General features: G+C 36.4%; 1 protein-coding gene across 2 annotated transcripts in view; it reads left to right on the top strand.

The window, feature by feature from the left end:
- Window positions 1-15,350, top strand: part of AHI1 (Abelson helper integration site 1) — a 170,448-nt gene that overhangs the window by 53,907 nt on the left and 101,191 nt on the right. For both annotated transcript variants that reach the window (XR_016511655.1, XM_090279880.1), the window contains exons 15-16: window positions 464-660; window positions 3,033-3,059. Coding sequence is in view for 1 of the 2 variants with exons in the window: in XM_090279880.1 (XP_090136006.1) it covers window positions 464-660; window positions 3,033-3,059 (224 nt within the window). In the remaining variant the exon portion in view is untranslated. The remainder of the gene's footprint in view (window positions 1-463; window positions 661-3,032; window positions 3,060-15,350) is intronic.

Raw genomic sequence — 15,350 nt, 5'->3', positions numbered from 1 at the left:
AGTGATGATGGTTCTTAATACTGCTGTTGACTCTTGTTTACATGGTTGAAATATTATTCTATTATATTTTATTAAATATTTTAGTACACCATTTGGTTCGGAATATTTTTTTTCTTGTTTTCCTCCTATAAACCGAGGTGCGTCTTATGGTCAGGTGTGTCTTATAATATGAAAAACACGGTATTTTAATTTAGGCTTTCATCCAAGTTGTTATATTTACCAGACCAAGATATGCATGGCCTTCGGGACTCATGAAATTATCTGTGAAACTATTATATTTTCTTTTTTATGGTTTTAGAGTATTTAATAATTTTACATTTTTCCATTTGCATTGTCTTATTATTAGTCAGTATTTGAACTATATTATGCAGTGTTTTATAATTTATTTAATGCTACGGTTTTGTAGCTTACTTCACATACATTTGCTGTATTGATTTGAATTAATACGGATCCATTTTTCCAGTTGCCCAGCAGGAGGCTGAAATGTTCAAACGCTACAATGGAACATTTCCATTCCCTGGAATACACCAAAGTCAGGATGCTTTATGCACCTGTCCTAAGCTGCCTCAGCAAGGCTCTTTTCAGATCGATGACTATGTTCACACTGAAGATTCTTCACTGAAGATGCAGCAAGTGAAACAAAGACTTGATTCTGTCACAGTACGTTTACTTTATGCAATTGAGAAGTTGGAATTTTGAAAACCATTCCTATCCTATTTTACATTGTTATGCCCATAAATATTAATTGAATGAAGTAAGTTAGTTTACTTAAAGTTAGGCTTTCTTATATTTGTAGTTCCTTTCTGGTACTTGTTCTAACATCACTAACTTCAATAAACATACTGAACTTACGATAATCTATCATGCTTTCCTGACTTGGATATCTTTGTAAGACCAGCCCAGGACCTGTTTCTTTGTTTAAAAATATCAGCGTGTGTATGTGTGCATATATATACACATACACATACACCTACACATACACCTACACATAAATACCAACCTGGGAAACTATATACATAAAATATATTAAAGGAGCAACCTTAGTATGCAAAAACTAAACAGTAAAGAAAAATAAACTTCAATAAAGAACTGTATAAAAGAAACATGTACTTCCAAAAAGAATAGTTACGGATGTATCGTAAACATATTCAAAAGTTTTATCTTACTACTAAGAAAAGAAGTACTCCAGAAACCAGGTATTGCCTATAAAACTGGAAAAGAGATAATGAAAATGAGGAGGATGCTTGGTTAAAATTAGTGTAGTATTCTGTTAGTGATAAATGACTCAAATCTTTGTCAAAGATAAGTGGTAAGCCCTGGCTGGTGTCACACAGTTGGTTGGATGTCGTCCCACAAAGCAAAAGTTTGCTGGTTTGATTCCCAGTCAGCACAGATGCATGAGCTGTGTGTTTGGTTCCTGGGGTGGGAGGCGTGCAGGAGGCAACTGATCGATGTTTCTCTCTCACATCGATGTTTCTCTCCCTTTTTTTTTTCTCTCTCTTCCCCTCTCGCTAGAATCAATAAAAGAAAAACAAATTTTAATTTAAGTGGTAAAATATATTGAGAAGCTTAAACATCCTTTAAAATATTTATGCTCATCGACATAATAGTTCTTTTAGTTAGAATTCGCCTTGAGCTCCTTGAAGACAAGGATGTGCGGACTTGCGCTTTGTCGTGCTCTCACCTTCTGGCACAGTGCCTGGCACTTAATATAATGATATCCCTTTCCTTCCTCCTTTGGTGGCTTAACCAGTTTTAAACCAAACGTACAAGGAACTGCATTGAGACATCAGCTGCCTGAACACTCAAGACCACTCTCCCTTTTTAAAATTAACCAGAAACCTAACTTAGTGACCACAGTATTGATTGTTAAGCAGTCTCAGGAATGGGATTAGATGGGTTTTAAAATGTTGTATGCCTGTTTTGGAAAATGTTAATTTTCTTTACATGACAGGAGATTTCACCTTATAAGATTGATGTTAACTAACGTCTACGTATACTTAGTGATGAATAATAACTGGCAAAATGAATTTTGGGTAGTGTGCTAAGTACTCTACATGTTCATTGTAGTTAATCCTCAAGCCTGTCCTATAAAGTGGGTGCTAGTATTCCCCCATTTCATAGAAGACAGAGGTGAGGCTTACAGAGATAAAACAGTATTGCCGAGGTCACACAGATGGTAAGTAAGCATTGGAGCTGAAATGCAATCCAGGCAATCGGAATCCCATATGCACAGTCAGTTTTACTGTCTCCTTTTAGTGATTGATTCACTACTGTTCTTTAGACTTAGTATCTGGCCCTTAGAAATTTCTGGGTAAAATCATTCGTGTTCCTCTTTTTAGTTCTCTCTCTCTCTCTTTTTTTTTTTTTTTGCCCTGTGCTCCACAGTAATTGTTATTTTTCTGCAGTTCTGTACGAGGCTGATGATACATGCAGGCACCCCTTAACTGACTTGAAGACTTTTTTGTATCTCAGTAGCAGATTTCAAATCATCTAGTATATGTTGATTTTTACAAATTTCTTTTTCAAAAGTGATCTTTTCTTGGCTTTGCTCCATGAATTGTAGGCAGTTCCTTTCTGTAGCTCCCTGAGAACTGGTCATATACTCTCATTCATCAGTGTTAGCCTTAGATTTCTTTTGAAATATATTATTAATATGGGAATTATATTTATGGTCCTTATTTATGGAGATAATTCTATACTTCATTTACTTCAGGGTATGTCTGATAGTGTTCTGGTACAGAAGTTTAGTATTTGTGCTAAGTTTATTGAGGAGTCACGTTTTCCTTGAGGCAGTTACATGGGGACCCTCCAGAGTCTCGTTTATCAAGTTAGATTTACCAAGAATATGTCAGTGAATCTTTCTTTAACTTGCAGTTTTTTCAGCTCATTGGAAACAATATAGTGGCAACGGCAGGGTAATAAACTCTCCAAAATGTAGGCTTTGGTTATTAAAATATTAATGTCTAACTGTTGAAGAGTTGACATTTTATTAAGATGAAATTATTAATACCTCTTTACTTATTTTTTAGGAGGTGATCCGAGCCTGTGCTGCAAAGGTAAGCAGTTTTTATTACCAAGAAGATAACTTAAAAACTGTAGTTCTCATTGTGATGCACCAAAGAATTAAAATGTACCATTCATAGATTTTTATAGAACTTTTACAAAACTTAATTTGATATTTTCCTTATTTGAATGTAAATTTATCAAGGAATTATAACACTGGGACCTGACAATTTAGGAAGCCTCTTCATAATTTTTTGAATTTAAGAGTAGTAAGTGATTAGGATATACTCTCAGTAAAGGGACCAACAAGGTCATTTTATTTCCTGAGAAAAATATTACATGATACTTAATAGGAGAGACACCAATACAGTTTCAGTGGTTGTTGCTGAGTAAATTGTATAAGCCTTAAGTGTGTGCGAGCTGCATATAAATAGCAGTGATATATTGTGCTGATAATGCTTTTCATCATTCATACCAGTATGTCACACTTTTCCCATTTAATTCTATAACAATCCTGAGAGATAGATTAGATATTATTATTCCAGTTTTAGAAAGGAATCTGAGACTTATTAAGGTTAAGTGATTTGCCCAAGACCCCAAAGTTAATCTAAACATAGAGATATACAAAATACATCTTGATTTTAAACAGTTTTAGCTAAACTGTATTGAGTTGCTTTCAACACAGCAGCTTTGTTTTACGTACAAGCAAGTTTGTTTTATGTACAACCTTCAACTCAGTTAAGAAAACACAGTTTAATGTATAAGAATTGGAATGGTGCCATGTATTCATCTTTTCCTCTTCTGTCCACCCTCAAAATTAAATAGACATTTATCCATTTATCAATTTTAATTATATGTGTCACAGAGTAAAAGGGTGAGGTACCCAGAAGCGAAAGAATGAGAATGGTGTTGGTATGTTCAAAGACTGCTTTATATAATGTCTGTGCAGTGGGAATGATTTTTTAATTCAGTAAACACCTACTACTATGTGGCAGGCACTGGGAATACAGAAGTAAGTAGGCTGCTGTGTCCACATGGGGCTTCTTACGGAAGAAACATGTCAGAAAACGCTGGTTTTACCCCATCGCTGAGCTGTTCAGTATCAGCCAGAACCCATCACTTTCTTACCTAATTATCACAAGTCAACAGGATATGGAATATAGACAAGGGGAAGGACGACAAAGGAAAAAGAGAACACGCTGTATTCTGATTTGGGCTACAGATGTTCAGGAAACTTGTTCCTGATAGCGATGATTGGTGTAATGATTGTAGCTCCAAGATTACCAGTCTTCCTAAGTATGCATAGTGTATAAAAACTGTTTATTCTCTGATTAGTAATTCAGCGCTATTTTTATTTTAACAAATATACTGTATGCCCTTCTTTTGTAATGCTCTCTGTCCAGGGTATAGTGTTCTGCACATGCTTGGCAGGCTTTGTGGAGAATGCCCTCTGCCAATCTAGAAACTCCCTGAGGGTGGAGGATCATGTTATTCATCTTGATATCCCTGTTATTTGACAAAAGTAGAATAAATGCTCATTGAAAATATGGTATATCTGCAAATTAATCTTGGTCTGGAAAGATTAAACTTACTAGTATCTTTAGTTTTTTTTCTTTTCTTTCAAATAGCAGTCTTATTGAGATATTTACCCTTTGAAAGTGTACAGTTCACTGGGTTTTTACCATATTCATAGAGTTGTGCAACCATCACTACTATCTGATTATGGAACTTGAATCCCCTCCAAAAAGAAACCAAGAAACCCCATTTATCTTAGCAGTCAGGCTTTGCCCCATTTATCTCAGCAGTCATTCTTTGTTTCTGTGTGTGTGTGTGTGTGTGTGTGTACACTCAGGGAGGAGGAGGGAGAAAGAGACCCAGACTCCTGGCAATCACTAACGTACTTTCTTTCTCTATAGATTTGCCTATTCTGGACACTTTAAAATGAAATCATACAACATGTTGTCATTTGTAATTGGCTTTTTTAAGTTAATGTTTTCAAGGTTCCTTCTTTTGTAGTATATGTCAGTACTACTTTCTATTGCCAGATAAGATTTGATTATATGGATATGTTATACTTTGTTTACCCATTCATCAGTTTATGGACATTTGGGTTGTTTCCATTTTTTGGCTTTTAGGTATAACGCTACAATGAACATGTATGCACAAGTTATTGTGGGGGCATATGTTTTCATTTTCCTAGGGAATTTATCTAGGATTGGAATTGTTGGGTCCTGTGGTAACTGTTTAGCATTTTGAGAAGCTACCAAACAGTTTTCCAAAGTGTCTGCACCATTTTAGAATTTCATCTGGAAATTCTATGTTTATAGCATTTTGAGGAATTGAAGTGGCTGCACTATTTTAGAATCCCACCAGCAATGAATAGGGGTTCCAGTTTCTCCTCATCCTTGTTAACACATGTTATTTTCTCTTTTTTATTATAGCTATCGTAACGGTGGGAAGTGATATCTCGTAATTTTGACTTGCATTTCCCTGATGACTAGTGATGTTGAGTGTTTTTGTTGTGTCATTTGTATATTTTCTTTGAAGAAATGTCATTCAAATCATTTGCCCATTCTTTAAAAAACAAATTTATGTCTTATTAGTGTTCACTTTTAAGAGTTTGCTTCTATAGGCATTCAAGCTGCTTCAGACTAGTGGTCTCCTTGTTTAATTGTTTTGAACATTGGTAATGATGAAGATGCAGGTGATGGACAGATTTGGGATATATTTTGGAAGTAGATTCAACACAACTTGGTGATGGGCTGGATGTGGTATAAGTAAAGGAAAGAGGAATTAGGGATAACTTCTCTGTTGTTGCTTTCAACAATGTTACAGATGCTAGTAGTGCATTTTAATGGGATGCTGGAATGGGGAGCACTTACTAAGAGTGGAGTTTTTGATATGAATGTAGCTATGAAGTAGGAAGTTGGATGTATGAGTCTTGCGCTTGGTGAAGAAGTCACATTTTCTTTTTCAGAAAGCTTTTAAAAAAATTTTTTTATGGAATTTATTGGGGTGGCATTAGTTAATAAAATTATATAGGTTTCAGGTATATAATTCTATAATACATCATCTGTATATTGTATTGTGTGTTCACCACTTCAAGTCAAGTCTCTTTCCATCATCATTTATCCCCTCTTTACCCTCTTCTCCATCTACCCCGCTTTCCCTCCGGTAATCACTATAGTATTGTGTGCGTCTAAGAGGGTTGTTTGTTTGTTTTGGTTTTTTATTTGCTTAATGTCTTCACCTTTTTCACCCAGCCCCCGAAGCCCCTTCCCTCTGACAGCTGTCAGTCTGTTCTCTGTACCTATGAGTCTGTTTCTATTTTGTTAGTTTATTTTCTTCATTAGTATCTACGTATAAGTGAAATCGCATGGCACTTGTCTTTCTCTGACTGGCTTGTTTCACTTATTGTAATGCCTTCTAGGTTCATCCATGCTGTTGCAAAAGGTTTTGTTGTTGTTGTTGTTGTTGTTGTTGTTGTTTTAATAGCCAAGGAGTATTCCATTGTGTACATGTATAGTCATATTTTTTTAATCTGTCAAATTGAAGAAGATTACCCGAGGGGAGAGTATAGCTGAATGCGTGAGGCGCTGGTCCTGGGGAGGTAACGAGTAACATGAGGACAGAAAATTGACCATTATATTTAGCAAGATGATGTCCTTTGGTTTTCCTTGATGGATGCTAGTTCAGTAAGCAGCAGAGACAAAAGCATAGTTGAAGTGGGTTGAAGATAGAATGGGAGTCAGTAAAGCAGAGACTGTATAGGCACCTTTCTAGGAAATTTTGACCGAGGAGCAGAGAAGCAGGAGCCAGAGAGAAATATTAGATGGACAGTACTAAAGCATAACTGTTTGCTGATGGGAATAATTCAGTGGTGATGAAAAGTTCATCATGTGCCATGAAGGCGGTAACCACTGGACTCAAGTCCTTCAAAAAGTGAGAGGGGCTGTAATCCTAATACTAATGGAGAAACTGATCTAAAAAATGGGATTTTTCATTCTTTCTGATAGACAAATAGGTAGAAACTGAAATTCAGATATAGATTTGATGATGCAAAAATTAAAGAGTACTCATCTGATTGTTTCCAAGATAGAAATTAGTATTAGAAGTCTTATATTGCTCTGAATTTCAGTAGCCCTAGAATATCTACATATGATTTTATAATTCACATATTTCCTTGGTCTTCCCTTGCTTTTAGGTTCGATTGAGGCATATCAGAAATGATACTTCCTGGTGTTCATTTCAATTAAGCTTTTATGATTCCTTATAAGTGGAATTAACCTGTTTTTCTCATGTTCCCAGCCATATTTATTCACACCTAGCCTATGATATACTGGGGCCTAGTCTGCCTTAAATTATAATTAATTCTTCCTGTCTTTTCCAGAATTAAGTTATGAATTATTTTAAGGATGAGCAAGTCTCTCTTGCCTTCTTTCCTTTCTCCTTCACCTCTCTCTCCTCCCTTCCTTTCTTTCTTCTTCTTTTAAAATTTACATTGCATTGCCTCCACTTCTAATCTTTACATATCTGAATATCTACACGCCTCTGTAAACATTCTGCAGCCAGGAGACTTTGTTTTTGAATTATTAATATTACCTACCATAGATAAATATAAATGCAGTCAAGCTAAAGTTTATTGACAGTTGCTGTAAAGGTAATGATCTATAATATAGTCTAATCTATATGGGACATATTATTTACTGAAAAATAAAAAGGTTAAAAACTAAAGAATTCAGAGAAAATAATTTTTTAAATCTCCTTTTAAAAAAATTTGGATATTTTTATCATGAAGAGGAAAAAATCAAGTTAAGATTTGAGTAGAATAGTGGTTTTCAATTATTTGAAGAGTTTTTAAAATATTTTTTGTAATGCTCACAGTTATTTCTTCATGGCATTGCAAAAGAGAAAATTAAGTTATATTATTTTAACAGTATTTGGAAGACAGTCCTGACCGTAAGAAATAGTACAAGCTACAATGGGCCACTAAGAGAAATTATGGAATTCCTTTATTGGAAATTTTAGAAAAGCAGGAAAAATGAATTTCCCTCCTGTGTGTCTCCTTCACTATTAAACTACTGCCACATTCCCAACACTTCTGACATCAGATGAGTGGCAGTTTTTCCCACAGCAGCGAGTTCTGCAACACCACCATCTAGGTGTCCTACAATTTACCTCAGTTCTGACACTTATCTATTTTGAGATAGTGTCAGCTCCTACAGATAGGGGGCCCACTCCACAACTGCTCCCCTACCCCCCTTCAGATGCCAGTTGCAAGTCCACATTGTTACCTGTGCTTCTGACCAGTCAGTTGTAAGTCACGATTCCCATGATGACTTCTTAGGGTTTGATTAATTTGCTAGAGCAGCTCATAGAACCCAAGGACACAGTTTACTCACTTACACTTTATTATAAAAGAATATGATAAAAGTTACAGATGAGCACCCGGTAGGAAGAGAGGTGCAGAGCAAGGCGCATGGGAAGGGGTGTGGACCTTCCATGCCCTCTCTGGGCATGTCACTGACCTGCCACCCTCATGTATGTGTTCATCAACCTAGAAACTCTTTGAACCCTATACTACTGGGATTTGTATAGAGATGTCATTGGTTGGCCATGATCATTTATTAACTTTATTTTGAGGATGGGGAAATTCTAACCTTCTAATCATTGCTTGCTCTTTCTGGTGGTTAGTCTTTATCCAGAAGCCCACCTAGAGTCACTCGAGTAGAACAAAAGACATTTCTATCATCCAGGAAATTCCAAGGGATTTAAGAGTTCAGTGTCAGATACCAGAGTCAAAGACCAAATATTAGGACAAAAGATGTTCCTTGTGTTCTTATAACGTAGGAAATTACAGGGGTTTTAGGATATCTATTCCAAAAATCAGGACCAGAGAGCAATATACATATATATTTCTTTTATTTTACACTCCTATTTCTATATTTAAATTTGAATATTAAACTATGTGAACTAATAAGTTTCTTATTTGTTAAGCCCATGTAATTCTTATAATCAAAAAGTTACATTTGAGAAGACTTGAGTGTAAATACCTAGCTTTGGATAAGATTTTTTAACATATACTATTTTCACATGTATTAATTCATTTGAGCTGTATCTTATTAGTGCTATACCCGTCATTTTTTGAAAAAAGATAAAAGCTGGTTCTTACCCTCACAATTACAGTCTGGTGGTAGTAATCAACAAAATAAATAAGGCTCGCTAAAGTGTTACCAGTTCTATGACAATGGAAGGTATGGGACATATTAGAGAAACAGAGGAGGGAGAGGTAAATTTTGTTGGGAGAGTCTAAAAGGCTTTTTATACATGATGTAATACTTGAGCTGAAGCTTGAAAAAAGAGTTGACATTCACAGGAAGGTAGTGCTGGGCGGAAGCCCATTCCAGGAAATGAGAAGAGGAACAGCATGAGCTAAGTCACAGAGACATGAAACAACCTGCCACGTCTGGGGGACTGTATGCAGTTTGTTGTATCCAGAGCATAGGAAATGGAACAATAAGTTTGTAGAGGTAGGAGGTTGTTCAAGTATAGAGAGCTTTGTATGCCATACTAAAAAAGTATGGACTTCCCATCTAGGGGAACAATTGATGATAGGTTTTAGGCAGAAATGTTACTCAATATAATCAATCAGAATTTTAGAAAAATCACCTTTCAGCAATATAGAATAATTAGAGAAGCAGACAAGAGATAGGGAAACAAATCAGGAGCCTCTTGCAGTAGTTTGCAAGGGGTAAGAAGGCCTGAACCAAAGCACCAGCGACTGTGGAGAGAGTCTGATCATAAGCCAGAACATCTAGTGGACTTAGTGACTGACCTTGGAGTGTGAAGAAGCATTCTGGGATGATTCCCATCTTTCTGGCAACTAGATGGTTAGGGATAGCTTTCCATGAGGAAATAAATAGTAGGGAAAATGTTAGTTTGTTCTGAATTTAGTGACCAGAACAGTTTTAGATTTAAGAAATGTCAGCATAGAAGGCAGGCAAAGCAGTGAAAACAGTCGTTATTGCCCAGGACCAATATGGTGTGAAGGGACAAGAGAGAGCCCAGTGGGGCTAGCAGAGGACACCGATGAGCAATGGCAGCATAACGAACAGAAATGGTTTTCCAGTAAGAGAGAGAGGATGGTGAGCGGCAGTGTCTGGTATCTGAGGCCTCAGTGAAATCGACTAAAATTAATCTTTTGAAGTCCAGGGTGACTTTGGCTTCAGATTTAGTGTTCTAATGGAGAAAAACTTCATTGTAACTGGTTAAAATTGAATGGTTAATGTATGTAGGTAGCAGTTATGTGCTATTTTTCAAGGAGTTTAGCTTTCAGTGAAGCTTAAGGAAATTATGGAATCATAGTGAAAATTTTTTGTCATTTGCTATTTGTTTTTGTATTAAAGTAGAAAGATCTGTGCTTATAGCCTGTAGGGAAACAGCCCATAGAAAATTTGAAAGTAGAATTTGGAAAACCTTTAAAGACATTCCCCAGGAAGAGGTGGAGGGCTTAATTTTGAACAGAAGGGCACCTCTTCCTCGGACCCTAGAAGAAGAGAGATGAGGGAAGGTGCAAGAAGCATGTTCTTTTTTCTCCCCCTTTATTTTTATTGCTCCCCCCTTTGCCCGCCTCTACCCTCCCCACCCCACGCCCTGCCCTCTGGCCATCGCCACACTGTTGTCTGCATCTGTGGATTATGCGTGTCTGTGCTTTGGCTAATCCCTTCCCCTCTTTCATCCAGTCCCCCATCCCCTCTCCCCTCTGACAGCTGTCGATCTGTTCTGTGTGTCCATGCCTCTGTTTCTATTTTCATGGGTTTGAAGGCGAGGGTTTCAGAGGGTTCAAGACCAATTCCCTGTGAAGTAAAGAAATGTATTGAGAAAACAGAGTAAAGATTTGGAGAAAACCAAGAGTCATTGAGGTAAATTGGCTTTCACTAGGGCCTATTTCTGGGCAAATGTTTTCAACCAGGATTAAATTTTAATTTTGAGCTTCATGCAGGGGAATTATATGGGTAATCTTTGAACCATCAGTTCTTGGTGCATATATCAAAGGCCCAAAAAATCTTGATTAAATATTACAAATAAAACCTATTTATGCATAATTTAAATTTAAGTTTCGGTTTTAGTTCATGTAGTAGTGATGGACTGATTTGAGGGAGATTTTCTGGCACCTCAGTCCACTGTAAAAATTTCTTTTAGCCCTGGTTGGTGTGCCTCAGTGGATTGAGAACTGGCCTGCAAACCAAAGTGTCACTGGTTCAATTCCCAATCAGGGCACATGTCTAGGTTGAAGGCCAGGTCTCCAGCCAGGTCCTGAGTTGGGGGCATGTGAGAGGCAACCATGCATTGATGTTTCTCTCCTCTTTCTCCCTCCCTTCCCTCTCTCTAAAAAAAAAAAAAAAAAATCTTTTGACAGTATCGTAATTCCTCATTTTATTGTCCTGGCTTGTAAGGGAAATATCTGAAGACCTAGAGATCATGTTCTAATGTGTCTTTATGACACCATAGGGTACTCATTTCTTAGCTTTTACTAAGCAAGATATCAGAGAACATCATAAGCTGCTTTTAGAATTTATGATAGGAGAATGTTAAGATACCTGACCTCATATACCTTGAATATCACTTTGGTTCACGTTTTCTGTTTAACTTGGGCTTTAATTTTTATAATAGATGTATAATGTGCAACAAAACATTTCCTGAATACTTGGTGATTTTTTGTCACCCGAACTGTCTTCGAATTAAAATATTATGTACATTGTTGTTCGGACTTAGTGGAAAAAGTAAACAGCCATCTGGAGGAGGGGACACATTTGTGAACATAAGTATATCGACAGTATTAGCATCTTTTCAGTTATAATTTAAAATCAGTTTGAAGTTTCTTTTTAGCTTGAATGTAGTATAAACGTAAATGTAGTGTAAAACCTAAAATCAGCTAAAATGATCAGACTTGTAAGTGAAGGGGACCAAAATTTTGCCGCCCAAAATGTACCCTTTGCGATGTTGACTTTAAACAGGTTATTCAGAAACAAAAAACTCAGAAAGAACCTTTGACCCTTCCCCTTTCCAGCCTAAGAGATTCACATGGACAGGCCTAATCCAGGAAGCCAATGGAAGCATATTCCAGAGCATTAGACAGGGAAGGATCAGTCAGGGCCCGCCATCTGTCCTACCTCCAAACCACCAGCCCATTCGTTGTTTCTGGGTTGCCAAGCAGGAGTTTGCCAAGCTTGTTTTGCCCATGTCAGCTCCCTGTGACTTTCCGTTTTTTCCCATTTCCCTGCCCCCTTTCTCCTTTTTCTGTAATGGCATATAATTCCTCAACCGCCCAATGCCTCTTTGGGTCTCATTCTTATATCACCCCTAAATGCGCATTTGTATAATACGCTTTGGACTGTTTTCTCCTGTTAATTTAATTAACTCCAGTAAGAAGGAATTAGAAGGTGGGAAGAAAATTCCTTTTTTAATCCCCACATAAGTATATTTGGAATGAGTGTTCTATCTCTCCCAAAGTTTTAAAAATTTAATCACCAAAAGAGAAACTAATTGTTAGCTTGTTTTAACTTTTTTAACAGGAAAATTAATCCCCTCCTAGAAAATTAGTATTTGCATATTTTGCACAAAGGTGCTTCTACCCTGAAAGAATAGGCAAAACAGTTTTGTAATTAACTTGGCAGAAGTTCAGGTGATTTTTTTTTTTCTTTTTCTCTATTATCAATTTTATTAAATTTGTATGCTTTTAGTTTTCCCTATTATGGCGGTAATAAACTGACTCTGGCAGACTGTGGTTTTTGCATGAAGCAAGCAGAAAAGTGTGTTGTGAAAAGAGGGTAGGTTGGTGTAGGGTAGACTATCTTAGTCAACCTTTCTGTTGTTGTAAAATTATTAAGCAATTCTTTTCCACAGCATGTGTTTCAAAAATAGATATTGCTTCACTCTGTTTAATGGTTGTTATTACTTTTCTTCCTCTAAATGAAGTAGTGAATATGTGTAGGCTAGCTTTGAAAATACTCTGAGTTCTAATTTCAGATTACGATAATAGTTAACAAGTATCTCAAACCTTAAAAATTGAATTATCTGCTTTATGTTGTGGCTCATCACTTTATGAACATTTGATAGTCTAAAGAATTGTGTCAAGAAAGAGCAGAATTATAAAAATGCTTTAGGAAGAACAGATAATTGTAGATTATAGTTTGGTATTTTTAACAACATTTTATTTTTAAAAAGCAACAAGACTTTCCGTTGGAGTGGAGGCATTTAAGTATTTTATGGTAGCTTTCCTGGTGTTCTTTGTGATTTTAGCACAAGTACATTTCTGAAGAGGAAGACTGAAGTGTGTGTGTGTGTGTGTGTGTGTGTGTGTGCGGCGCGCCTCCAGCATACACCTGTTCTTTTGCATCAGATTTCAAAATGCATTGTTTGACATGTAGGATAAAAATTTTCAAGAACACAGAAGTAAAACTGAAAAATGATTCTAAAAAGAGAAGTGGACTGAATAGTTAAGTGATAAATATACAATTTTGTGTATGGTACTTCCATTTAAAAGCATAGCACTCTGAAAAATTTACTGCATTGTGTATACTTCTCATTCCTCTTCTAGTGATGTTAGTAATAATAACAAATATTATATAGCACTTTACTTGTATAGCACTTGGTGATTTCCTTTTCCAACAGACCCTATTTAACATATTTCTTAGTTAATGTTCTGTAGTGCTTTTGTGGTCAGCACATGTGAACAGCACTCTTTAATGCTGGTTCATCTTTATTGCTCTCACAGCACATTCCCATTGAAACAGACATACTATTTTTATTACTTCCATTTAAAAATGGAAAATGAAGTTCAAAAATGTTAGATGATTTCATTGTTACGTTAGGTATGATATGAGAAGGAAAACTCTGACTCCAAAAAACCTCCGCTGCCTTGCGGCATACCTCTTCAGGGGAAAGGCTAAGGGAGTAAACCCCGGCAGAAAATCCGGAGCCGGAGTCCCTAAGGCGGTTTGACGTTGTAGTCAACACCGGCAACTCCTGCGGCGCACCTGAAGCCAAGCTGTATTGACTCCGTCTTTCCCTTGGACCCTTCAGCTGCGAAGAGAGGGGGGGTCTGCTGCATGGGCAACAGCAGACCCTCCATATCACCCTGCCCAGGCTCTGTAGCTTCAGCTTCACTGGAGAGGACACTCCAGCGTCATCGCAAGATGTCGATTCTACACGGGAGGAGACGGATACCGTGTCACTCCCGAGTCGGACTGCACAGCCATTCTCGGCGGTGCAGATAGACTCTTAAGAAGCTACACCATCGTCTCTCGAGACGGACGGCTGCCGACGACGACGAGTCAACATTAACTTTAATAATGACTCCTGATAGAATTTTTAAAGCTGGATAATTTTTTTAGCACTGATATGGTATTTGACCTCATCTAATGGCTTTGGAAAATATTTTTGTTGTTTTATAAGATGATATCATAACAGTTTAGGAACTTTTGGAAAGTATATTGTTATATGGTCTTAATTAATTGGCTTTTTCACCAACTTTGTAATAGCTCTTTGCCTCAAGGAGAAAACTTAATCTGAAATACACCATTTGCTGTCACTGTTTGAAGAGCAGTATTTACAAATAATAATGAGTTAGATAAAGGGCATGTAACCACAATATATGGTTTAATACAAAGCACCATAAGGGAATTTTTGAATACTAATACATGGAAGTCCTCTGTGTGGTTTGATTATTTTTAAAAAAAAGAGAGAGAAAGGGCAGCTATTTTCATATACAAGTATTTATATATTATTAACTACCATTTAATGCTTTTTATTCACAAATTACATTTTTTCAGTAATTCAAATTTTCAGATTTTTCAAAATTAAATTTTGAAAGTGATAAAAATAATAAATAAATAAATAATGAATGAAACTGGATTGTTGCTGAAATTCTAAGTTACAGGATGAATCTACTAATAAACATTTTATACATTTTTGTGAGCTAGTCTTTATTTTCCTATGATAGCTGTAGTTATAATATAGTACTTCTTATGTGTTTCATTTCTGTGAGACCATTGTACTCAGAAAATTATAGTAGGTCTTTTGTTCTATGGAACATTGTATTTGCTTCAGAAATTTGAATTGATCATTATTTTAATGCTGTTTTTAAACCATGTCTTAAGAATAAGTTTTTTTGGCACAGTGGAAACTGTTTCACTTGGCAGGTTAGGTTACAGCTGTGTTATCTGTGTCACCATGATACATATAAACATGAATATTACAGGTGTTTTCTGTGCAGGATTTTAAAGGAAGTACCTACTATTTTACAAAATGCTAGAGTAATGTGGGTCTGAAATGTTTTAACT

The sequence above is a fragment of the Furipterus horrens genome, unplaced genomic scaffold (genome assembly GCF_987537825.1).
Source record: "Furipterus horrens unplaced genomic scaffold, mFurHor1.1.pri manual_scaffold_6, whole genome shotgun sequence".
Classification (NCBI taxonomy): Eukaryota; Metazoa; Chordata; class Mammalia; order Chiroptera; family Furipteridae; genus Furipterus; species Furipterus horrens.
Note: the sequence above shows the minus strand (reverse complement) of the source record. Positions and strands in the feature narration are given on the sequence as shown.